Source organism: Myotis brandtii, unplaced genomic scaffold (assembly GCF_000412655.1).
Source record: "Myotis brandtii unplaced genomic scaffold, ASM41265v1 scaffold120, whole genome shotgun sequence".
Taxonomy (NCBI): domain Eukaryota; kingdom Metazoa; phylum Chordata; class Mammalia; order Chiroptera; family Vespertilionidae; genus Myotis; species Myotis brandtii.
This window is the reverse complement of record NW_005354174.1, coordinates 3,880,489-3,905,515: the sequence shown is the minus strand read 5'-3', so window position 1 is coordinate 3,905,515 and position 25,027 is coordinate 3,880,489. Positions and strand designations below refer to the sequence as shown.

Here is a 25,027-nt window from a genome sequence, read left to right as displayed (position 1 = left end):
AAATATAGCAATAGGTAGCAATGAGAAAACTAACTAAACGTGAAAAGGCTCCACCTTTTAAAAGAACACATCATCAAACAAAGAGCTCAAATTTAAGTTCCAGTGAATTTATACAGCAGAGGTTTAGATCTGTTTCCAAAATTTCCAACAGCAGATATTTCTGTATCATTTAGTGACAGGAACACTAACCCACAATAACCACCATAGTGAATAAACACTGTAACTGTAGCTTCTATTTTAAACCTGGAATCTCAAAAGTTTTAATTAGTGACTAATTTTCACGATAGATACCATCTCCACAACAATGAGAAACATTAGAAATTTTGTGAGTTTTTTAAAAGCAGGATTTGATTGGTTCTTTAATGCACATAACTTAAATATGATCAGACTGATGAGAACAGGGTCGATCCTACATGTTGTAAAAGATATTCCCCCGCTCTTCTCTGTCTGCTTCAGATCAACACCTTCATTCCCAGACAGTCACTAACAACTATTCTTTAGTCTCAAACATAAGTGATCTACCAACTGACACTGGGGTATAATAGCACGTGTTACCCATCCCTTTGTGCTGCTACTAGAAGCTTCCTTCATGTTCAGAATCACACAGATGTGAAAAGGCAGCTCTGTTAACACACATTTACAAAAATAAAGTTAAATGCCTGAGCTGTAGGTATCTTGCATGGTTCTCACTGTCATAAGTTATATTAGGCAGAAGTAGGATGGTCACAGAACAGGCAGCTGGGTAGGGTGGATGGGGAGAGATGAGTGACAATAGAGGGGGAAAACGTGGCTCAAAACTTTTTAGAACGTGGCTGAGAGAGACGGATAAATTTCTTGGCAAACTGCAAACATTTTCCTGTTTAGATGTTAAGGGTTGCTTTTTACATCCTGATTACATACTGATCTTTAGAATTTCTTAGTTCTTGAGAATCCATCATCCTTGGGCAACTCTGGAAACAAATCCTTCAGCCCATTAACCCCTGAAGAGAGAGACCTGCATTTGTACTGAAAAGAATTTAGGGCCATTCCTGATACACAAATGAGCAACCTCTTTCTCTACCTACTCACTAGGGTCAACCCTACGGAGGGAAACACACAACTCATCCACCTGGCCACACAGAATCTCTCTCTCAATGATTTTCAAGAAAGGAAAGAAATATTAAGACATAAATATAAATATCAGAGTCAAACTGCTGAAAAGACAGTAACTTTTGGGGAGGAAAATCTGCTTTGGTTTATATTTATAGTATTATTGCCCAAGCAGAAAGGATGTAGATATTAACTATTAATTATCAACACTTCAGTATAGCACAGCCACACCACCAGCCAACCTGACAGATCTCCCAGATACCTACCAATAAGTACCAGCACCTTGTGACGTGAGCTCCATGCCATCCACTGAATTGTAGCTATCATCATCCATGATCTTGGAAAGACCAAAATCTGTGATTTTTATCTCTCCACATGCTGTACCATTTACTAAAAGAATATTACCTAAAAAGATAAAAAATCTTCATGAATAAAAAGAGACTTACTAATTAAGAGAAAAAGCCAAGGTAATAACAGACAAGGAGACAACTGAACTCAAACTCCTGCACGCAATACCAAACATCTCAATCCCCAGAATAAAAGGAGATCTGGACTCTGAATGCGGGGGAAGAGTCCTCAGTGTCTGGCTGCAAACTTCTATTTTCCAAGAATCACCTGCTTACTATGCTAAAACCACCACTGTGAGCAGTGGAAATAAATTATAACTCGCCAAAGTAAAATATCACTTGTACAGCTGGTCAAAAATTGTGGGAAAAGTTTCATCTGAACTATCAGTCAAGATCTCTAAACCACGGTGTTTAGAACATTCATTTGGGGAGGGAGGGGTTGTCAAAGAAAACATACAAGGGACTCAAAGATAGTACCACAGTGCCACCTACAGCTCCTAAGGCAGGAAAATGTATTGGATTCAGTGATGGAAAACCCGATCACACAATGGCCATTCTTTAAAAAAAGCACTTCATCGTAATGGATTTTTTAGTCATGTGAACTGTATTAGAATATTAAAGCATAATGAATCGTGAGAGTTAATATGCAGCTACCAGAAGAGGAAAGCAAGCTTTACCACTGTGCCACACCAGGAGGTAAATGGGAATCCCCTTCCTAACACCAAAGCTAAGCTGGTTGGAGCTGTCCACAGAGAACACATGCAGACGTCAACAAAGAGTAGAGGCAAGAAGTCCAACTACCCTCTGCTTTTTGCTGATGACTATCCAAGTTAGATAGTAACCATACAAAAAGATGGAAAACTCTGCTTGGAATTTAATGTGCAAAATAAGTTGTTAATTTTTGAGCACGTTTCAAAGAGACCTGGAGCAGAGGAACTGCTATGCAGTGTGAGTAATGGGAAAAAACAAAGCGGAGCAGTTCTTTCCTAATTGGGCTGACATCATGAACTGCCTGGGCTCTAAAGACAGGGCATTGTTTCTCCGGAGCATTTATTAGGACCCACCCTCCTAAACCCAGTGCTTCGTGGCCAGGGCTCTTCTATTCCCACACCTACTCAAGCAAACTAAAGTCAGATGGTTTTAGCCTTCTTGGCTCCTGCCAAATTCTCTCACTTTATAAAATTAAGTCATTTATAAGACCAAAGAAAAGCCACCAATACTGTCTCCTAAAAGTTAGACATACCTGGTTTGAGGTCATAGTGTATGATGGGAGGTTTTATTTCATTTAAGTACTTTAAAGCATTCACAATCTGCATGATAATGGATCGGGCCTCTTTCTCCGACATTAATTTGTGCTGTTTCAGGTAGAAGTCCAGATCATTTCCCTCACAGTATTCTAATACTGTACAAAACCTAAAGACAAATAAACCAACATTTGACCGCGAGATGAGAGCAAGCAGATTAAGACTAACTAAACCAGTCCCAGTGAAAACTTCAGGTAATTAGCTTCTCCTTCCTTCTTTGTTCCTTAAAAAAAAAACAAAAAAACTCTTCTATTCTTTATTCAGTATTAGCTACGTGAGTGGGCAGAGGAAGAAACTGCTTACTCTCTCGGTGAGGAGCCTCCAACCCCCCACATTGGAATCTGTTGAGCTAAAAAAGCTCACACGTGGCACACCTCAACTGCAATGTATTTAAGGTAGGTATCTTTTTGGAAGGGTCTCCTTTACATATCCAAGCTACACCCCATTTCTAAACAAGCATATGTGATCAAATACACAGTTCTCACTACAAACATTTTCAGACCCTGAGTGTGACAGTGAGGAAAAATCTCGGGTTTGCCCGGGTCCCAAGGATTGACTGCAAACCATGCCTCCTGATAGTTTGACACAATACGGTACTACCATTTCTCTTTGCTAAACAAAAGGTATAAAAGAGCTTTGTAAAGTACAGTATCTGTGGTTCTAACAAATGTGTTATTACATAGTATGAGTTTTCTTCCTTCACTTAATATCAATACATTAAACAGACCCAAATTTAAAATTGCATGTGTTTATCTTTGAAGGCAGTTATAAACTGAAGTAAGGCATCCTGAACTGTTTGAGTAGTCCTGAGAAGAACACCTTTTAAACGATTGACAATATGGTTGTATGACCCAGGGTCTAGTCAGGAAATAAAAATCACTTGAGTATTTAAAACAGAGAGGCTTTAATTCAGGGACCTGAACACATAGATGATGAAAGACCCGAGAAGACAACTGGCCAATGAGGTCCCCCAGAGATCATCTAGAGCAGGAAGCCATTAGCACCCTTAGGCCAGAGGGCCAAAGGGAGATGGTGCAACCAGAACCCAGGGTCACCAAGGGAAAGTGGAACCACAATGAGAGAGGGGTGTCCTCTATCCCCCACCATCTCTGTCTCCCTATTGGCTGAACCCAGCTGAACAACAACTGACACACAAACACAGCCTGCAAGGGCCAACTCACCTAAGATGCAGAACAGGAGAAGAATGAGCAGACAAGAGAACAAACAAACTCAGGACTAAAACTATGGGCCGCCGGGCAATCTGAAGCCTCCAAAATGCAATGCAATGCAATGTAATGTGGACATACATAGCCCTGTGGGATCCCAAACTGAACAACAGCTTTATGCTCCTTGTGAAACATACTAGGGCATGCTAGCACCCTATTTGAGAATGTTTGAAATTTGTAGATTCTCTGAACTGAAACCAGAAATCTGAGATATGGATTCTCATGCTTAGTTGATTTATCCTTTGACCCAAATGCAAGGTAAAAATAAAATCTCACTTTTAATACTCAAACAACTCATAGAGGTCTTTCTTTTTATTTTTTGTATTAAACATTTTATTTTAAAAAAAGGAAATGTATTATAACCTAAAATAGATTATATAACATATACAGTATATATTTAAATCTTTAAAATATTTTTGTGTCTAGGTTCAGTTCTTCTAAAATGCTGGTCTGACTTACTGTTGATGAAAATTCATCATACACACAATAGGAAGAACAAAGTAAACAACTCAAGAATAGCACAGATTCAACTCAATTTCTCAGATAAGTTTAAAGTATGTATGCAATTCAAAACAGCAGATAATCAAAGTCACATATTTATTATCTTTGTACTTATTATTTTTGTACTTATGTTTTGGGGAGTAGGAGTGAGGGTCCTATCTAGTGTTCAAGGAATTTACTCAAAGCAAAACAGTAAAGCCACCCTGTGGAGACCTGCTCTATACCTAGATATTTTTCTCAATCCCAATCCATGCTAAACACACCTGGCTATGCCTGGTACAAGGGCCACCTACTGGAAACGAGAAATCCCAGAGATGATAGCTTATGTTCCCAAATGGAATTGTGGTCTCTTTTTGAGGTCACTTCTATATGTGCGTTGGTTCTCTGTATAGCAATTTCTGAGATAGCTGCTGCCTGAACAGGCCAAAACTCCTAAAATTACACTGGGGGTCTAAGAGGAATACCTGCAAACCATACCCAGAATATGTCCTCCTGACTCAGTTCAAACTTCTACAAAGAAAATGTTTCCAAATGCTGAAACATTTCTCAACTGCTGGATAAACCCAGAGGTAGTACTAGAGCAGTGATGGCGAACCTTTTGAGCTCGGCGTTTCAGCATTTTGAAAAACCCTAACTTAACTCTGGTGCCATGTCATACACATATAGAAATTTCTTGATATTTGCAACCATAGTAAAACAAAGACTTATATTTTTGACATTTATTTTATATATTTAAATGCCATTTAACAAAGAAAAATCAACCAAAAAGATGAGTTCGCGTGTCACCTCTGACACGCGTGTCATTAGGTTCGCCATCACTGTACTAGAGCTTATCTATACCTGGTAATGAAATAACAATACTCAAAATTATTAAAGATCTTAGACAACTTCTGATTCTCAAATCTCCACATATAAAATGAGAAGGCTGAACTGAGATCCCTCCCAATTCTTTATAACATCTTACAAAGCTATGAACCTGTATTTTAACACTTTTAAAAGGTCTGTCAGTGTTCATCAGTCTCCAGGGTGGGGTGGAGACGTGATTGAACAGTCCACACTCACTGGTGCATGTAAGTGGGATGCTAGCACCAATTTGTGTCAGATTCTGAGAGCCGATAGCTAAATTTCCAGGAATTTTGTGAGCTGGTTATTAAGCCACAGGTAAAATACATGGATAAACAAAAGGCAGTTATGGCTAAACAATAGAATATATCTGGTCATAAAAAGGAAGTTCTGATACATGACACAAAAAGGATAAACCTTAAAAAAAAGTCATACTAAGTGAAAAAAGCCAGTCACAAAAGCCCACACCTATACGATTCATTCACATGAAAGTCCAGAATAGGAACTCTATAGAGTCAGAAAGTGGATTAGTGGTTGCTTAGGGCTGGGGGTAGGAGGTGGAGAAATAGGGAGATGATAACAAAGGTACAAGGTTTCTTTTTGAGGTGATTAAAATTGACTATGAAGATGGTGGTGCATTCTGTGAATATACTAAAAACCACTGAATTGATTATACACTTTAAAATAGCAATATTCAACCGGTGTGCCATAAGAATTTTAAAAACATGCAATACCTGACTATTTAGTCAGGGGCACTGACCTCTTTTCCCTTAGATTGTCAAATTAAAAGATGACAACAGCCAACACAATAGCTGTTGGGTATGAATCAAAAATATACCTATTTTTAAATGTCAGATCGGCAAAAATATATTTTGGTGTACCACAGAATTTTAGTAAAAGGTTGAAAACTGCTGCTTTAAAAGAGTGAACTACATGGTATATAAGTTATATTCCAATAAACTGTGTGTGTCTAATTGCTAACTTGAAACTGGATATGTTGAGAGTATTTATAACACAGAAATTGGCAAATATTACAAATTATCCCCATCTTTCTCCCCATCAAGCTGGATGTTAAACATTTATAGCACCAACTGCACACATCCTGTGGCCAAGAGATGTCTTAATTCCCATACGACTATTTTCCCATAAATAAATATATTTGGTTCCCTCAAAGTGTTTTTCTTGGGCCCAGATTTTAACTCTATTCCACGAGTAGTCAACACACTACAAGAAACAGTATTAATTACTAAGCTGAAATGGTGCAGCACTTACGAGTCCGTGTCCAGTGAAAAGTAATCGTACAGCTTAACTATTCTGGGATGATCCAGTTCTTTGTGAATCCGGTACTCCCTACACGCATGCCTGTAAATAAAATGGAAAATTAACATTTGCATTCTGGCTTGTCTTTTAGAACTCATCAAGGATAATCCTAAGTATTTTATTTCTCTATTGTTTCTACCTATTCATTCAGATCCATCTGGTTCCCTTATCTTTCCTCATCCTATTTTCTCTACTAGTATCTACCAAGCTGTTGAGAAAATAGTAGGTACTCAAATATTTGTTGAATGAATGGATTTTCATCCTTTCAAAAGTTCATTCAGCCGAAACCGGTTTGGCTCAGTGGATAGAGCGTCGGCCTGCGGACTGAAAGGTCCCAGGTTCGATTCCGGTCGAGGGCATGTACCTGGGTTGCGGGCACATCCCCAGTAGGAGGTGTGCAGGAGGCAGCTGATCGATGTTTCTCTCTCATCGATGTTTCTAACTCTCTATCTCTCTTCCTTCCTCTCTGTAAAAAATCAATAAAATATATTAAAAAAAAAAAAGTTCATTCAGTGACAATCTTACCTCTTTTATAATTATATCCAAGTATTAGAGCTTTAAAAATTATAAAGACAGTTTTTTCCTCTTCTAAAGCTGATACTTCATATCTATAAATGTTTATATCCTGGTGTTACATCAAGGGGAGCAATTAGCATATAAACTCCTTGGGTAAAAGGATTATTGGTTATATAAGGCAATTAACAGCGCTTCCTATGTTTTTTAATCTTACTCCTTACAAAAAGGATTTAAAGGGCTATCAGCTTTACTTTCTTCTAAGAAAATGTGAAATTATGGAAACCCCAGTTTTTTGGGAACAAGAATTTAAATATGTGTTAAGAGTTTTTATTTAGTACTTTTCCAATTTAGAAGCATTTAATAAGATTAGGAACACAAATGTATTATATATTAGGACATATTCATACACTGAATTTTAAAATAATAATAGAACATGTTTATACAATATAATTACAAATAATTTTTATTTAGTTTTTATTTACAAAGAATAGCAGGAAATTATATTTTAAGTAACCTAGCACCATTTAGTTTGGGGCATTTTGTTATAAGGCAAGAGTTATTAAAGAAAACTTTTCCATAGTATGGTAACACACACACACACACACACACACCAAAAAAAAAAAAAAGAAAGAAAACTAAAAGAAGTGTTGTTTTCTGAAACTGGTGTATTCCAACAGAAAGTTGAGAAAAGAATTGGCGGGGAGGAAGAGGGGGACTGAAATCCAAACATATATATATATAAAATATATTTTCCCCCAATGGAAACTGTTGGACTAGGCTTATTTTTCAAGCTGCCACTTCTGGCAGTTTTTGCTTCTTTTGATGCTTCATTTCATCATCTTTATATCTCTCTGAAAAGAAAGACTTGCCACACTTAGAGTAGCATTAGAACAGCTGCTACCCTGGGACCAAGAAACCTGGATTGAGTCTGGGCTTTGTGACCCCATCTCACTGGGTTTCACTGTACTGGACTGACAGCTTTAACGGAGGCTCCCTGGAAATCCATGCCTCCGGAGCCTCTGTGGAGACGCTGAGCAAAGAAGGTGGCTTTGGCCCAACTCCCCATTCCACCAAAGCAGCTCCACACTTATCCTTTTTCATATATCAAGAAATATGAAAAATGTGAAGTATTTCATTTGGTAAAAAAAAAAAAAAAAAAGGAAATGCTGTTCAAAAAACAAACTAGTTTAAGCCTTGTTCGGTTGCTCAGTGGTTAGAGCATGGGCTCCGCAGACCGAAAGGTATCGAGTTCAACTCCTGGCAGGGACACGTACCTAGGTTGTAGGTTTCAAGCCCTGGTTGGAGCTCATGCAGGAGACAACCAATCCATGTGTGACTCTGTCTCACATTAATGTTTCTCTCTCTCTGCTCTCCCTCCTTCCCTTCCATTTTCTCTAAAAACCAATGGAGAAAATATCCTCGGGTGAGGATTAAAACAAACAAAAAAAAACAAGCTTAGAAACCTATGGACTAAATAGATATCTGTTCAAGTCATTTTTTTACTCTAGCATACTGTAAATCCATAGTTCCCTGCACTTTTAACGTTTTGATTTTGTGCATTTCAGAGTAGAGACCAATTTCTCTGTCAAGGTACAGAAAACAGAAGAAACGAATGGAGGCAAAAATTAAGAATCAAAGGAAGTGTCATTCAAACTCCTCACCAACTATGGGAATTTGCTGTGTGTCACTGAAAGCTCTCCCTCAAGGTCACATCAGGCTCTAGGCCTGCTTCTCATGCTTCATCAGGCAAGGCAGTGGCTCTGCCATGGCCCTCATATTTCAACTTAGCATCCAAGGGATTAATGCACTATAAATACAGAAACTTTACTAAGAAACTTATCCACGAAAGTGTTAATCTTTGACTCTCTTACAAGTGGATATATATTTAGACTTTCAAAATTATGTTATCCTAGAAGATTAGAAAAGAGTATCTTACAAGAGTATACTAATTAAAATGCAATTATTTCTGCAGAAAGCTTTATATGAAATTGTCCCATTATAGGGTTTTTAATATATTATGTTGGGGCATTAAAAAAATCTAGTAATACCTATTAATGCATTTAGTAATGCAAAAGTAAAACAATCAGTTTACTTTTTGTTTGTGCGTAAGGAGGAGAGGAAAGGAGGTGCAGAATATAACTCAACATTAAAAACAACAGCCTTTTACTTTCTTTGATTTTTTTCCTTCTTTTTTAGCCAAAATAAATGTCTTGATTCCAACTGGGACTGGAAAGTCATCCACATGAAAGGAAAAGCAATTGGAAGACCTACTTTGCAGGGTTAGAGTAGCATTTTCATCTTTTATAATATTACCACAACACCACTTTTTAGTTTAATACTGAATTTTTAAAGCACTCTCTAAAATCTGTTATGTGCTTGACATAAACCTCTTTCTTTTTCCTCTTGATATAGTTTGTAATTTTATATAAACCTCTTTAAGGTCAAAGAAATTAATGACATTTTGCTAATTCATTATTCTCTATAGCCTGAAATTCATCAATATGATTTTATATCACTTAGCAAGCAATATCTTCCAAAGAAGGTGGAAATGCTTAAGAATTTCCCCCGAAGGATGAAGGAGGTCACATAATAACTTTGCACACCCTCTCCCCAGTGTCAACCAGGAAATGGCCACTACCCAGATGGCTCCACAGAGGTGGTCCGGCATGCTGATTCCCACTTCTGATGAGGAAACAAAGAGTAGGAAGGCACCACTGTGAGCCTGAGCTGGGCCAGTAAAGAGCTAAGAAACATGAGACAAACTCCTCCACTTGCTCTCTGACTCTGTCTGAAAGAGAAATGTGAGAAAGACAACCTATTCACACCTACCAGGACTTGCCCAATGTGTCAAGGAGGTACACAGTCCTGGCTTCAATACCTCACTGTTTCAAACCGCTGGGGTGTGAACACCTATTGGAGTTCTCTTTAAGGTCAGCCTAGAACAGCCGTGGGCAAACTACGGCCCGCGGGCCGGATGCGGCCCGTTTGAAATGAATAAAACTAAAAAAAAAAAAGACCGTACCCTTTTATGTAATGATGTTTACTTTGAATTTATATTAGTTCACACAAACACTCCATCCATGCTTTTGTTCCGGCCCTCCGGTCCAGTTTAAGAACCCATTGTGGCCCTCGAGTCAAAAAGTTTGCCCACCCCTGGCCTAGAAGCTGGATACTGAGACTAGGCAATATATGTACAGATCCTAGCACAGGAACTATCTTCTTGAGAAGACAGTCTTGGTTGACTTTGGTCTTGGCTGACCAAAGTTGATCCCTTGTAGAGTCAATTGGTTTAGAGTGGTCAGTACATACATGACAGCTGGAGGGTATTTTAAAAGAGGGGCATATACTGTTCCAACACTTTTAGGCACTTTGAGGGTCTCAATATAATGGGGACATTTCTCATTTATAACCGGTCAGAACGACATGTGGTTTCCTTCTCTGAAGTGCTCCTGGCACTCACTGAAGACCGCAATTCGTCCCTGCACGTCAAGCAACTGGAATGTACTCCTAATAATGTAACTGCTCCTCAGAAGCATCTGGACTGCAGCTGCCTGTCACGTAAGATACACACAGGACGCCATGCATGAACCACACACAACCCCCTCTCCTACCTCTGCTAAGCCCTCTCTCTCTCACTACCACAGGGACATTCTCTTCCCCAGGGCCAAGAGCCATTGCCAATCTGCATGGCATAGGAAGAGTTCCTGGGTCCCCAGTGAACAATAGGTATAAAGCAAGAGTTGCCTTGGTCCATGTATGAAGAAGTGGTTGATAATGTAGAAATGTTTATTTTTCCCTTTAAGATTTAGAAGCCAACTAAAAGGCTACTTTAAAGTCCACTGTTTTTTCCCCTTCAAAGAACTATTTATAAGAAAAAAACCCAAAACTGTTTGGAGAAAGGAGGAGGGTTCTTTATATCAAAAGAGGCCATCTCACTGAGCCGGCGTGGCTCAGTGGCTTAGTGTCAACCTATTGATCAAGAGATCAAGGTTCGATTCCTAGTCAGGGCACATGCCCGGGTTGCAGGCTCGATCCCCAGTGAGGGGCATGTAGGAGGCAGCCAATCAATGATTCTCTCTCATCATTGATGTTCCTCTCCTTCCCTCCCTCCATCCCTCCCACCCTCTCTGAAATCAATAAAAAAGTTTTTTGTTTTGTTTTTTGTTTTTAAAAAGAAAAGAGGCCGTCTCCTTCTTTCAGGGGTAAAACATGTCTAACTCAGTACTTGTACCTACAACAAGGAAACAACATTAAGCACAGTGGGAATCTTAATAGCAAATTTATTCTGTGTGGCCTCCAATGTTCTGAAGCTCAGAGGAAACAAGCATAACCTGACATTAGTGGGACAAAGAAGTTGACAGCGGCACATATAATGACTAGTCCTTCTAAAGAAGGCACCCCCCGACCCCAAGTGCAGATGAGGGCCACCACTAGTGGCACTCTGGAGGTAAGCACAATAAATGGGACACTTAAGATCAAGAACGTGAAGACCGGCAAACTATGCCGGGGGAGGTGAGCACAGCACTGAGGAGATGAACAAGCCAAACAAGTACCACTGAGGCACACCAGGTCCCCGTCTCCCCTCTGTCTGTCTCCTCCATAAGGAAATGACGGCAGCAGCTAAAAAAGCCCCACCAGTCACCTCCCAGGGTCTCCCAACTACAGAAGGACACTCTCCTCTGGTTTCTATAGAAAAGCAACAAGCCTATTTCTGAGGCTTTGCTTATTGTAGCTAATTTTATACAAGACAATGGAAAGGGAGGTAAAGAGCATGGGCTTTGGATGAAGGGAAGTCTAGATTTAAATACCATCTCAGCCATTTTTTTTTCCTTTTTTTTTTCAAAGTTAATTCTTTATTGTTGAAAGTTTTACATATATAACCATTTCTTAATTGTTATTTAAATTCTCCTAAGTGTCAGTCCTCATCAGTAAGGTGGAAAAGTTATTCTCTCCTAGGGTAGTTATAAGGATTAAATGAAACAACAATATATGTAAAGCTTTTAACACAGTGCTCAAACTTCAGCTATTATCACTAAATTTTGAAAAATCAGACACTCTAGTATCACTTACTTGTGGTAATTCTCCTTTTTTTCATCTCTCCAGTTTTTATTTAACTGGTGAATTTTCACAGCTACATATCTTTGTTCTGTTAGGTCAAATGCCTATAAAGAAAAGAAATACATTATGTTCTAGATAAAGGATAAGAATTACAGGCAACTGGTTTGAAGCTTCTATTTAACAGAACAACATACTCAAAGTCCAAGATGCATATTAAATAAAACAGCAGCAGTAGACAACACATCACATTTATGTTTCAGAGCAGCAAGCATCTTCTTGAAACTTGTGATCAGATAATTCAGAAGTCTCCAGACACACTGGCACCAAGGGGTTTAGAACATAAAACTAAGCAAACACCACGAACAGAAAGACAGCCCATGTCTTAACAGACACTTCCAAACAACTCTCTTTCTGGGCATCATTTAATCTATTTGGGACTTTTCTCCCTTAGGCCCGTGGTCGGCAAACTGCGGCTCGCGAGCCACATGTGGCTCTTTGGCCTCTTGAGTGTGGCTCTTCTTAAGCCTTAGGAGTACCCTAATTAAGTTAATAACAATGTACCTACCCATATAGTTTAAGTTTAAAAAATTTGGCTCTCAAAAGAAATTTCAATCGTTGTACTGTTGATATTTGGCTCTGTTGACTAATGAGTTTGCCGACCACTGCCTTAGGCCATCTCTTGTCCCTCAGCTGACAATGAGACCTGATATGCCTCAATGGCAAGTCCTGCCACTTTTAAAATGCTAGGGACAGAGACTGCCTTCTTGAAAAATAACCCCTCAGAATACACTTCTTTGCTATGTTTGTTTAGAAAATAACTTTGTAATTTGCCATACTGTGTTTATTAAAATAAAAACAGAAACAAAACCAAGAAAGAAGGCTTGCCTTTAGTCCCATTCATATATGCTGGGTAAATAAAAAGCAGTTTTGATTCCAGCAATGTCTGAAATTAGTCACACCAAGCCACTTCTCCAGCACTGCCCAAATAAAGGGACATGCTTTCCCCAGAGACCATCACTGTTGGCAAGCCCCACATCAGATAGGTAGTGCTCTATCATGGGAGTAACAGATGAGTTTTTGAGGATGTTGGGTGTAAATCACAATTTCATAAAGTAGCATTTTTATACAACAGACGACTTCCCAATACAAAAGGATTTATTGAGGAACTCCTTTAGAATGAATAGTCTTTTTTAGTTTTTAAATTTCAGATTAAAAATTTAGTACTTCAGTTCCAACATTGTTACCATCCATCTGCCAGTTTCCACAAATATATGAATGCATAAAAGCAATAGGGACAGAAACACTCTCTATCAATAGTGGCGATTGCTCTACAGATCTTTTAAGATGTAAGCTACCTCTAGGAAAGCATTGCATGCAAGAGATGGCTGCTTATAAAAGAAACTTCTAATTTACACTAAATTTATATTTAAATTCGTATTTTTAAAAATACGAACACTAGCCCAGCTGGTATGGCTCAGTGGTTGAGCATCAACCTATGAACCAGGAGGTCACGGTCTGATACCAGGTCAGGGCACATGTCCAGGTTGTGGACTCAATCCCCAGTGTGGGGCATGCAGGAGGCAGCCAATCAAGGATTCCCTCTCAACATTGATATTTCTCTCTCTCTCTCTTCCTCTCCATTCCTCTCTGAAATCAATAAAAATATATTTAAAAATCCATTCAAATAGAGTATCTTATTTCACAGAAATGGAAACTTTTGAATTCTATTTTTCCTACAGTTTGAAGTCCACCTGCAAGTATGTACCATAGCTTTACAGTAGAGAACCATTTCAAGTCATTAAAAGCCATATTAAATACCATTTAATTTGTAAGAACACTAAATACTACAAGTATCATTTTCTCCAACTATCACACCATATTTCTGAACCCAAGACACTGTGATCACCTCTGATTTAAGAAGGGCTTTTGGAGCGTGAAGAACAGCAAAAGAATAACTACATTAAATGTACACATCATTGTAAGAAGCATCTAGATTTCACAAATGATAAAATGCTTGAAGAATAAATAAGGAAAAAATAAGATAAGAAAATACTAACAAGTACTGGGAAGCACCAATAACCAATTTTGATGATTTTAAAAAAATGGAAGAGTCCCAATTCCAGGTATATCACCAAAGAACTGAAAGCAGGGTCTCAGTGGAGGAGGCAACCTCCACTTTTAAGAGATATTTGCACACACATGTTCAAACAACACTATTCATAACAGACAAGAGGGAGCAACCTAAATGTCTACTGACAGACAAATGGGTAAAGAAAATTTGCTACATACATACAATGGAATGTTATGCAGCCCTAAAAAGGAGGAATTCTGGCACGTGCTTTAACATGGATGAACTTTGAGGATACCATGCTAAGTCTAATAAGCCAGTCACAAAAAGGAGGCTTTGGCTGGTGAATATATTAGAATCTGCAGCTATGAACTAGCTGATTTCCTCCTTTAGTAAAAATCTGCTGGAGGCATAGGAGTCTGTACTTTGCTGGCCCAATGGAAGCACTCTAAGCCAGGACCATCCTTCAAAATGCCAAATGCCAGTACTAGAAACACTCTGACTTAGAAGATGAGAACATCAAAAAGCAGTTTTTCAAATAAGAATTATCTGTAACACATCTATTCAGTTAAAAAAAAATTATGAGAATAAAAATCACATAATTCCACTACCCAGATATTAGTGTTGTTTTTCCTTCCGGTTTAAAAAATTTTTTTAATTATTTATTTTTTGAAACTTGAAAACAGGGTAAAATATTGTCTCTTGCTTAGTCACTTGAAGTTTATTAAAAGCAGTTCTCCCAAAGATACAGGTTCTTAAAGTTTTAAATTTCAACCATTAGTTATCAACCCATAATTATCACTATTCTAAATGTTCTCTAAGTTGGTACTAATCAATGATTTAACCCTTAGTCGTTTTGCTCTGTTCCTCATACTTACCTTGTAAACTTCACTGAAACCTCCTCTACCCAAAAGATGTAACAACAAATATCTGTCATTTAACGTTGGATGATCTTTAAATCTGTGGAAACAGGGAATATATAACATACATATATAATTATTAAATTATGTAATTCAAAGATACAGCATGACTACAATGAAAAGCATTAGCTGTAGAGCCATGAGACATAGGTGCCAGTCTCCGCATAGCCACAATCAGACCTATGACTTTTGTTGGCCTCTCCCCTGCTTTCTGCCCTGCTATAAAATGAGGGGGGTGGGGGGGACTACACTAAATGAGGAATTTTTAAACTGCGTTACGCAGTTCCTCCAAACCATTCAAGGGCCACATGCTCCCACCATTACATAACTACATACAATAAAACTCCCAGATATTTTCATGGGCTTAAAAACAGATTTGATTATAAAGTGAGTCACATGTTCTATGTGCATTCATCTTCTCTCAATAATGCAAAAAGTCTTCATCCTGTAACTGTTTTCCCCATAAAGGATACCAGCTTGTGCTGTTCACTAAAAAAGAAATAAGAGGTTCTGGCAAAAATAACTTTAAAAATATTTCTATCTAGTTCCTGATCTTAAATAGCCCCACTAGTAATCCTGAAATTATTTTGATTTTAAGACAACAGATTGCCTGTGGAGAGAAGTGATATTATTGTGTGATAATTAACTTTGGAAACAGACAGATCTAAGTTTAACTCTTAGTTTGAGCCACTAGTTATGGGTCTCTGGTCAAGTTAACTGAATTTTTCTAAGCCTGTTTTCAGATCTATGTTTCAAAGATGACCTACCTTACCAGGTTACTGTGAAGATTAAATGACAGAACACAAGGGCACTTAACACTATGACTGACAGAGAGTGCTCAATAACAGCTGTTGCTGGCACTTTACTGAAAAAGGCCATGGCTCACACTGGCAAACAAAAATACACAAGTTATAGCTATGTCAAAAACTCCTGTTTCAGAGTCCAAAATATGTGGGAAGGAACAGATTACAGATAGAAGCCATTTCCCACTTGCTATCTACTTTTCACAGTTTCAGTCTCTTAAATGACTTATAAACAAAGGTGGGCATTTATCTAAATGAATGTGCTGAACTTAACAGAGTCTTGCTTAAAATCTCAATGGCCAAATGGCTCTTAAAGGTCATTCAGAAACCAGGTGTCAATTCAATAATCTTTCCACAACACCACTCTGTCATCCATTCTTTCCTTTTGTAAGGCTCTGTAGGTAAATTTAAACAGGAAGTGTATCCTAACCATTTACACTATAAATCTATATTGTTTTAGTGACCTCTATGGGGAAATATACTACATGTATAGGTATATGTTTAATATATAAATCTAATATTTTTATATATATTTAAACTAAAGCAAATCATTATTTTGTTCATAAAACTGTATTACACCCTACAATAGAACCAAATACAGCATGGAATCAATTTACCAAATTTATATTAATCAAAAACATCATTCTAGACCAGCAATTTTCAACCTTTTTCATCTCATGGCACACACAAACTGATTACTAAAATTCTGCAGCACACCAAAAAATACATTTTACCGATCTGAAATAAAATAGGTATAATTTTGATTTATTCACACCAGACAGCTATTGCTGTGTTGGCTGTTGTTATTTTTTTATTTGACAATCTAAGAGGTCAGTGCCCCTGACTAAATAGTCAGGTATTGCATGTTTTAAAAATTCTTGTGGCACACCGGTTGAAAATCACTGTTCTAATCATGTCAGAAAGTGCTCAGCAGTGTTTAAGCCAGTATACCCCCAAATTGCTTACTGTGAGTTATCTTCATTATGTATCCTTTTTAGTTCCCTGATATGTAGATTTCTAACCCTTTCTAGCCTTTCCAGCTCTGCCTGGATCTCCGCTTCCTCCTAAAGTAAAAAGGAAAGAAGTAGCTCAGAACACAAGAAATGTTACCTTTCCAGAATCTCATTTCAAAAACAGCATCAGACAGCTTTTCTCATGAAAAGCTAAATCAAGATGTTTTGCATTAAAAAATATTTTTTAAAAGAACTAGACTTTTTGTCATAAAAACCAAGCCTATAACAAAATAATAAATAAAATTCAAACCATACAAAGGATTACAGTAGAAAAAGTAAGAGTCCTCTGTCCCTTGCTCCCTCCCCTCTAGACCACTCCTCAGATGTAACTGCTGTTAAGATTCTTATGTAAAGTTTTTAGGAACATTTTGTGCATGTACATATAGATATGCAATCTTTTTTTAAACAAAAACCAGGTCCTTTGTCTGGTTCTGTTCTGCAACTATGGATTATACTTGGTGTTTAAGTTTTACTGATTTAACAAGATCTGAGAATCCAGTGGGGAAAAAACAAACACATACCAATAGCAGTTTATTAAAATGCTTATTGATCACCATCACTGTAAGCAGCACCCACCAAAAATGTATGAGCTGCTGAATTAAAAAGATGAGCAATCTACATCTAAGATGCTTCTGTGAACATCGCCAATAACAAATTCTGTGTAGATGCCTTTGTGTTACAAGGTTGATACAAGACCTTCTCTTCTTAGCCAGTTTAGGCAAAAGATAAGAGCTGCTATGTGATTTAAAATATCATGAGATTTCTGCAGGTACGTGAAACCAATACATTTGCCCAAATAACCAACTTATTTCCACACTAAATGTAAACTAAAAATCGCATTTCTGGGGAGGGGGAGGGGGAGGGGGGCGTGTAAAAGAAAAAAAAAAGAAAAAAATCTCATTTCTCATTATATTTACCTTTTTAAGATGACCTAATCGGAGTTTGAAGATTTCTTCTTGTTCATGGTATTCTGCTAATGTTAACCTGGAAAATAATGGTAGAAATTTCAATAAATTATTTGAAATCATAGTGCGTATATTTAAAGAGAAATGCCAAAGTATGTTATACAGTATAATTAGTCTGTTAAAACGGCTAAAAGACAGTTTATCTTGCAGTCAATCCTTAGACACGAGAAAACTTCTGTGATTTATCAGATGTGATGTGAAAGAAGGACTTCAAAGGCAGAAGTATAAATTGTAAAAAATGAAAAAATAAATAATGTGCTATAATTTTACATTATTTATAACATTAGTTTTGTCCCAAACATTACTCAGATGAGAATCCTTTAGGAGAGGTAGCCAAAAATTATGTTTAAAGTGTTTTAAAGGGCAAAATAATAGCCAATGGATCTGCTTATTTTTGATAACTCTTAGACTTTGATACTATAATAACAAAGAGAAGAACGTCTAGAATCTGGAGTTTGAGGGCTAAGGTTCAACGTGCAACTTGGGTCATGTGACCTTGGGCAAGCAACTTTAACCTCTTGAGTCTCAGTTTCCTAAAAATGCAGCAAGTAATAATACCTATCTAACAAAAGTGTTGTGACTATTAAATGAGAATGTGAAAAGAATGTATAATTTGTAAAATGCCATTTAAACAAAATTCTCAAAGGGCTGACTTGATGGGTAATCATTTGTTCGTTTCATGTTCCACCTACTCCATTCACATGCTCATGTTTCAAGAGTAAGCATGTAAGATACTGCTCCATGTTCACCCTCTTCACATTCTAAAAGCATACACATATAATTCAAAGTTTTAGATGTCCCTGTTCAGATATATTCTTACTAGCAGGAGAAAGAAGAAACAGCTATCCTATCAACCAGGAAGGGCTACAAAAAGAGCCTTTGAGGTCTAACTAAAAGAAAAGAGTAAAAAAGAAACATATCTAATAGAAGAATTATGCCTATCTCTTCATAATTGCAGAAATACTTATATCCATTACTTTATCTCACACTAGTAAAAAAAAGGAAGAGCCCTGGTCAGATGGCTCAGGTGGTTTGATTCCCGGTCAGGGCACACACCTAGTTTGTAGGTTTGATACTCTGAGGCAACCAAGTGAGATCTCATTCTCTCTCTCTTTCTCTCAAAATCAATAAGAAAAAAATATCCGTGGGTGATGATTAAAAATAAAAATGGGAACCTGGCTGGTATGGCTCAGTGGTTGAACCAGGAAGTAATGGTTCGATTCTGGTCAGGGGGCCATGCCTGTGTTGCAGGCTTGATCCCCAGTGTGGGGCATGCAGGAGGCAGCCAATCAATGATTCTCTCTCCCTCTCCCTTCCTCTCTCAGAAATCAATAAAAATATATTTTTTAAAAATAAAAATAAAACAATAAAAAAGGGAGAAAAGAATGCTTTCTCTGCCTGAAATAGGTTTGATACCAGGAAAGGATAATGTGACTCACTCCAAGACTCCAGAAGACTGTTTTTGGCTTCTGGCCCAAGGAATGAGCCAAGTCTCATACTCTAATTAAAAACTGGACCGAATTAAAAACTGGACCGAATGCCTTCCAGCTTGGATTTTACACAGAACTCCAGATGGCAACTATTTATTCACATACTACTGACCTAGACTAAATTCTAATTATTGTTCTATGGAAAGGAAATAACCTATGCCGCCACCTTCTTCTTTTTCTTCTTCTCCTTTTTTTTTTTTTTTTTTTTTTTGCCTATGCTTTCTTTATACTCCTAACCCAATGGCTTTATGCACTAGAGTTAAATAATTTTCAAGGTATATTGGAGGAAGAGTCCCTTCACAAAATAAATACACGAAAGAAGACAATCATCACATTAATGTGTACAATATTTGCCTGGAGAATCTTTCAAATTTGGGCTCTTATTTTGATTTTTTTAAAGGAAATATGTTTTAGTTTTAAAATATTCAGAGCTATAAGAGTGAAGATGTTTTCCAAGCTTATTCATTATGCACATTTTTATAACTATACTTAATGTAATTATTAACTTACTCATCTGTTCATTTTCCTTAAATAAACTGAACTGCTATGGCTGGGGCTGTATCCTTTAGCTCTGTATCCCCAGTGTCCAGACCTGAGCTGAGTATATAATAAGCACTTAACATAGACTTACTAAATGAATGTCAAAGGAAACGCTCCCCAATATATCAGGTATGTATGGGGTGAGGATTGCTGTTAAGCAATCTTTCTCACTGGATTGAAGATACTTTCTGGAATGTCATGGACTTTTAACAATGGTATAATACAAGTATTATACTTGAGGGCATTTATGGGTTAATACGTTTTTGTGAACTGATATGAAAACATATAAGGCAAAAGACATACCAATTAATAAAACATACAATATTATTATATGCTATTTGTGGCTATCTTTAGACCTGAAACTTATTTTCAATTAAAGAACCCCATAATGACAGCTTTACAAAAATTATTTTCCCCCTGAAAAACCAATGTAGCCACTATAAGTACACTGATTACAACAATAGCAATGACTGATTCTATAAAAAAATATATTTTTAAAAAATTTCAAATCTCCAATTCAGAAACCAACTTTATGGCTACCATCAATTCTTTAGATATGTATTGCCTACACTATTATCTGTAGAGCTTTGGTTTTCCTATTTAATTTGAAAGCCTCTTAACAATAGTCAATGACTTAAATGTCTTCAGGGTAAGCATAAGAAATATTTTAAATAGGTAAGTAATATATAGATTTTATTTCCCACGCAAATTCTATTTGGTAGTTCCTGTCCAGTTGGCAAACTACATACAGCCAGCGGGCCATTCAGTTCACAGTTTCTTTTTGTAAATAAAGTGTTACTGGAACACAGCCACACCTATTCATTTACGTATTATCTAGGGCTGCTTTTAGGCTACTCTGTTGAGTATTTGCAACAGAAAATCTCTAGCTTGCAAAGCCTAAAATATTTACTATCTGGCCCATTAAAGAAAAAGTTTGTCAACTCCTGTCCCAGAGGAAGATTCTCTTAGGGTTTAAGAATTCAATGATCTGCCCTGACTGGTTTGGCTCAGTGGATAGAGCGTCGGCCTGAGGACTGCAGGGTCCCAGGTTCGATTCCGGTCAAGGGCATGTACCTTGGTTGCAAGCACATCCCCAGTGGGGGGGTGTGCAGGAGGCAGCTGGTGGGTTTTTCCCATTGATGTTTCTAACTCTCTATTCCTCTCCCTTCCTCTCTGTAAAAAATCAATAAAATATATATTTTAAAAAAAAAAGAATTCAATGATCAAAGAGGGAACTCTGACATGAGATGGGGGTGAACAAGGAAGATATCTGTGCTCAGGATATCCTACCCCTCCAATGTACTAATTATTGATTGGCAGTGAAAAAAAGATGCAATTTAAGATACTGGTGTTTTCCTTAGGTACCCCAGAACAAGAAAATACTGTGATACCAAGATTTACCTTATTGGGAAAATGTCCTTTTCCTAAAATAATACCTATTTTTTCTGAGCTTATTCCTAAGTTTGTGGCTGTTAACAAGTGCTCTTTAAACACAAAACAAACCCTCTCCCCGCCCCAAAAAAACCCCACAGAAAAACCCCAAGTGCTCTTTAGACAATAAAGACCATTTTTCAGTTGTGCATTCTTCAGTCTGAAATAGTAGCCAGGTAACCCCCATAAGATGATACCAACCTAGAGCCAACCACACATAAGCAATTATATCCTTTGAATACCACAACATCACATCCTATATAATAAAAGAGAAACACGTAAATTGTCCCTCTGCTACGCTCACCAGCCAATCAAGAGTGAGTATGCAAATTAACCTGACAAAGATGGTGGGTTAATTTGTATACACAGGCGCCAGGTGGAGAGCAGAGCAGGAGAGCCCAAGGCTTGGGGGGACGTGGCTCCCTCCAAGCCGCTGGGCGGAGAGCAGAGCGGGAGAGCCGGCAGAGAGTGGAGCGGCTTGGGAACTTGACTCCCCAAGTCACCAGACGGAGAGCAGAGAGGGAGAGCTGACAGCTTGGAGGACTTGGCAGAGTGGTAGCCGTGGGACAGAAGACAGAGCAGGAAGGGAAAACCAAGAGCGCGGGGAGCACCAAGAATTCTGGGAATAGTAGTTCTGGTGGCAGCCCCAGGACCTGAAGCAGAAGCCCAGAGTGTGGGGAGCACCAGGAATGCTGGGAATTGTAGTTCTGGTGGCAGACGGATCTCCTAGACCAGGGGTTCTCAACCTGTGGGTCGCGGCCCCTTTGGGGGTCGAACGACCCTTTCACAGGGGTTGCCTAAGACCATTGGAAAACACATATATAATTACATATTGTTTTTGTGATTAATCACTATGCTTTAATTATGTTCAATTTGTAACAATGAAAATACATCCTGCATATCAGATATTTACATTACGATTCATAACAGTAGCAAAATTACAGTTATGAAGTAGCAACGAAAATAATTTTATGGTTGGGGGTCACCACAAAATGAGGAACTGTATTAAAGGGTCGCAGCATTAGGAAGGTTGAGAACCACTGACCTACGGGTTCTTAAATATTATTTATGGTAGAGAATAAAGTATCAGTAGAACAACCATTTGCTTAGTCCAAGTTTCTTGGTGTCCTTGATTTTCTACCTCATTGCTTATTTTAAAAGATCTGGAATGAGACTTGACCCACTTTAAGGAGTCAACCTTGATAGGGTAGATATCAAAAATATTGTAACTGGGTTGGGGGTCTCAGACAATTCGCTCATATGATTGCAAAGACAGACAGAAAATCCTGGATTGGAGAGGGCTCCCCTGAGGGCTCCCAGATTGGAGAGGGTGCAGATTGGGCTGAAGGACCCCCCCCCCAGTGAATGAATTTTCGTGCACCGGGCCCCTAGTTTGTTATAACAGTGGCCAAAGATCATGATGTCAAGTTAAGTGACATTACTTTTCCCTTTCACTCAAAACTTCCTACATAAGATCAAGCTAAAAATATTAGTTACCTTTATATGACTTGAGCAAATCCATTAATGTAGCCAAAAACAAAGCTTAAGGTCTAGAAATCTCCATAATTTATCAATTTTTTCCAGTGGCATTCAATAGTTTTGTGTTTTAGGGGAGAGAGTGGTATCTCATATCAATAAAGAACATACGTTTCATTTTCAGCTCCGTTGGTCTTGCTTTTCCGCTGTTTCTGCTCATTGGTTGCTGGAGGGGCCTGTCCCATGGCAGGAGGTTTCCGCTTTGCTAACATTTTCCGCTGTCTTTCAATTTCTTCCCTCTGTGAATTTATCCTTTCCTGCTGCCTAGAGATATAAAAGATGTGGCACAGAGAAAGAAGGTAAAAAAAAAATTAACATGGCTAGAGAACACACACAAATATCTTTGTCACCTGCATATTTAATAGACTTCAGAAAATAACCCCCTTTAAATCAAGTAGAGATTTGATTTTAACTTCTGTTTGAAAGAGGCAAATAATTGATAGTAGAAAGATTTATTTAGAAAGAGTCTGCTTTAAGACACTAGTTATGATTATTTTCAGAGTAGAAAAGTGGGCAGGAAGGAAAATTATCAAATTTCTACTATGACCTCATTTTCTGACTAAAAAGAATTTTTTGATGCCTTTTTAAAAGTTAAGAAAACAGCTCTAAGTCATTCCCACTCACTGATATAGTGAAACCTATACTAAGTACCTTCAGAAAAAGCACAATGAAGCCTTGTAACTAGTAAAAACTCCCTCAGATATGGTACATTAAATGAATAAAAAACATATATAAAGATTCCAGACATCTAACATCATTAGACTATTTCCTAATAAGATGTCTAATTTTTCTAAACAAGTTTACAAATTAAAAGTCAATAAAAATACCAATATAAGAAAATCACTTTCTCTTATGTGTCCCACCACCTAATAAATATTAAGGTTTATAGACTTGATATGTAAAAATATACCAAGATTTGGGATTAGTTAACAGACTAAACTCTTTAAATTACCTGTCATAGTTGACAGTCAAATGCTAGATATGCTTTCCCCATCTCTTTTATCCAATCTTCATTTTTGTAGAATGACAATCTATTTTTTAACCTGTTCTCAAATGAAATCTCTTCTACCCTCTTCCCCGAACACAGCAGTTGTCAGTCCCTATACAACTTTTCCAGATTCAGTATATTTATTTAGAAGGAGTCTGCTTTAAGACACTAGTTATGATTATTTCCATTCTTGGAAGAATGGCAACCAGAAAAAAAAAGACTATGCTCCAGGGAGGGCAATACTTTAAACAAGGTTAAACTAATCTGAGCACTGAAAGTAACTAACCATCTGATAATGTAATTCCTTTGCTGGACCACTGATTAGATATCAATTTAACAGCAGAATTGACATTTTAATTAGAGTTTTCTGCTTGTCTGAAAAAAACCTTTTAACTATCATTGGAAGTAGGCTTCCCCCTCCAAAATATATGTATAAAATAATTTGTGGCTTAAAAAATTTCTGGATTAAGACACAGAATCTTTAGGTAAAATCACAGTCTTCCTTCTGACTCAATGAATATCCTTAAGGGAAATAATTTACCTTCTCTGAACATGAGTTTCCTAATCAAAAAAATTGGTAAAAATACATCTTTAGCTCATTTCTACCCTTTCAGGGGCCATGAGTACAATGTACTCTGAACTTTCTGGAGATAACCAGACAATATCTAATTTAAACTATCAACTATAGTGGGAGAATCACTCAACCTCCACAGATTACCAGCCCCACAGTCAACATATATATAAACCATAAACAAAGAGTAGCATACTGATGCCAAGACATCTTTGGAGCATCTTAAACTGTACAAAATAAGAATAAGAGAGCTTGCCTTGACATGAAAATTGATGTAGCAGAGATCTATCTATACTAATAATAGGGTAATATACAAATTGGTTGGGACGCCGTCACAGTAACAACGGAAGTGGGGCCGTGGCAGATAGGCCTCTCCGTGCGCCTGTGCCAGGGTCCGCAGGTGCGCGGAGAGGCCCCTCCACTGTGGGCCCGGCCTGGGGGCGGGTCCATGGAGGTCTGCAGGCCTCCACCACAGTCCGGCCTGGGGGCAGGGCTGCG

The 25,027-nt window shown here is 37.8% G+C and overlaps 1 protein-coding gene across 2 annotated transcripts in view; it reads right to left on the bottom strand.

Moving 5' to 3' along the window:
- TLK2 (tousled-like kinase 2) overlaps nt 1-25,027 on the bottom strand; it is a 77,539-nt gene that overhangs the window by 9,785 nt on the left and 42,727 nt on the right. For both annotated transcript variants that reach the window (XM_014532000.1, XM_005858598.2), the window contains exons 11-18: nt 23,082-23,234; nt 17,926-17,992; nt 16,962-17,059; nt 15,151-15,232; nt 12,217-12,308; nt 6,583-6,672; nt 2,680-2,849; nt 1,356-1,494 (exon numbers count right to left, since the gene is read on the bottom strand). In XM_014532000.1, the coding sequence (XP_014387486.1) occupies nt 1,356-1,494; nt 2,680-2,849; nt 6,583-6,672; nt 12,217-12,308; nt 15,151-15,232; nt 16,962-17,059; nt 17,926-17,992; nt 23,082-23,234 (891 nt within the window). The remainder of the gene's footprint in view (nt 1-1,355; nt 1,495-2,679; nt 2,850-6,582; nt 6,673-12,216; nt 12,309-15,150; nt 15,233-16,961; nt 17,060-17,925; nt 17,993-23,081; nt 23,235-25,027) is intronic.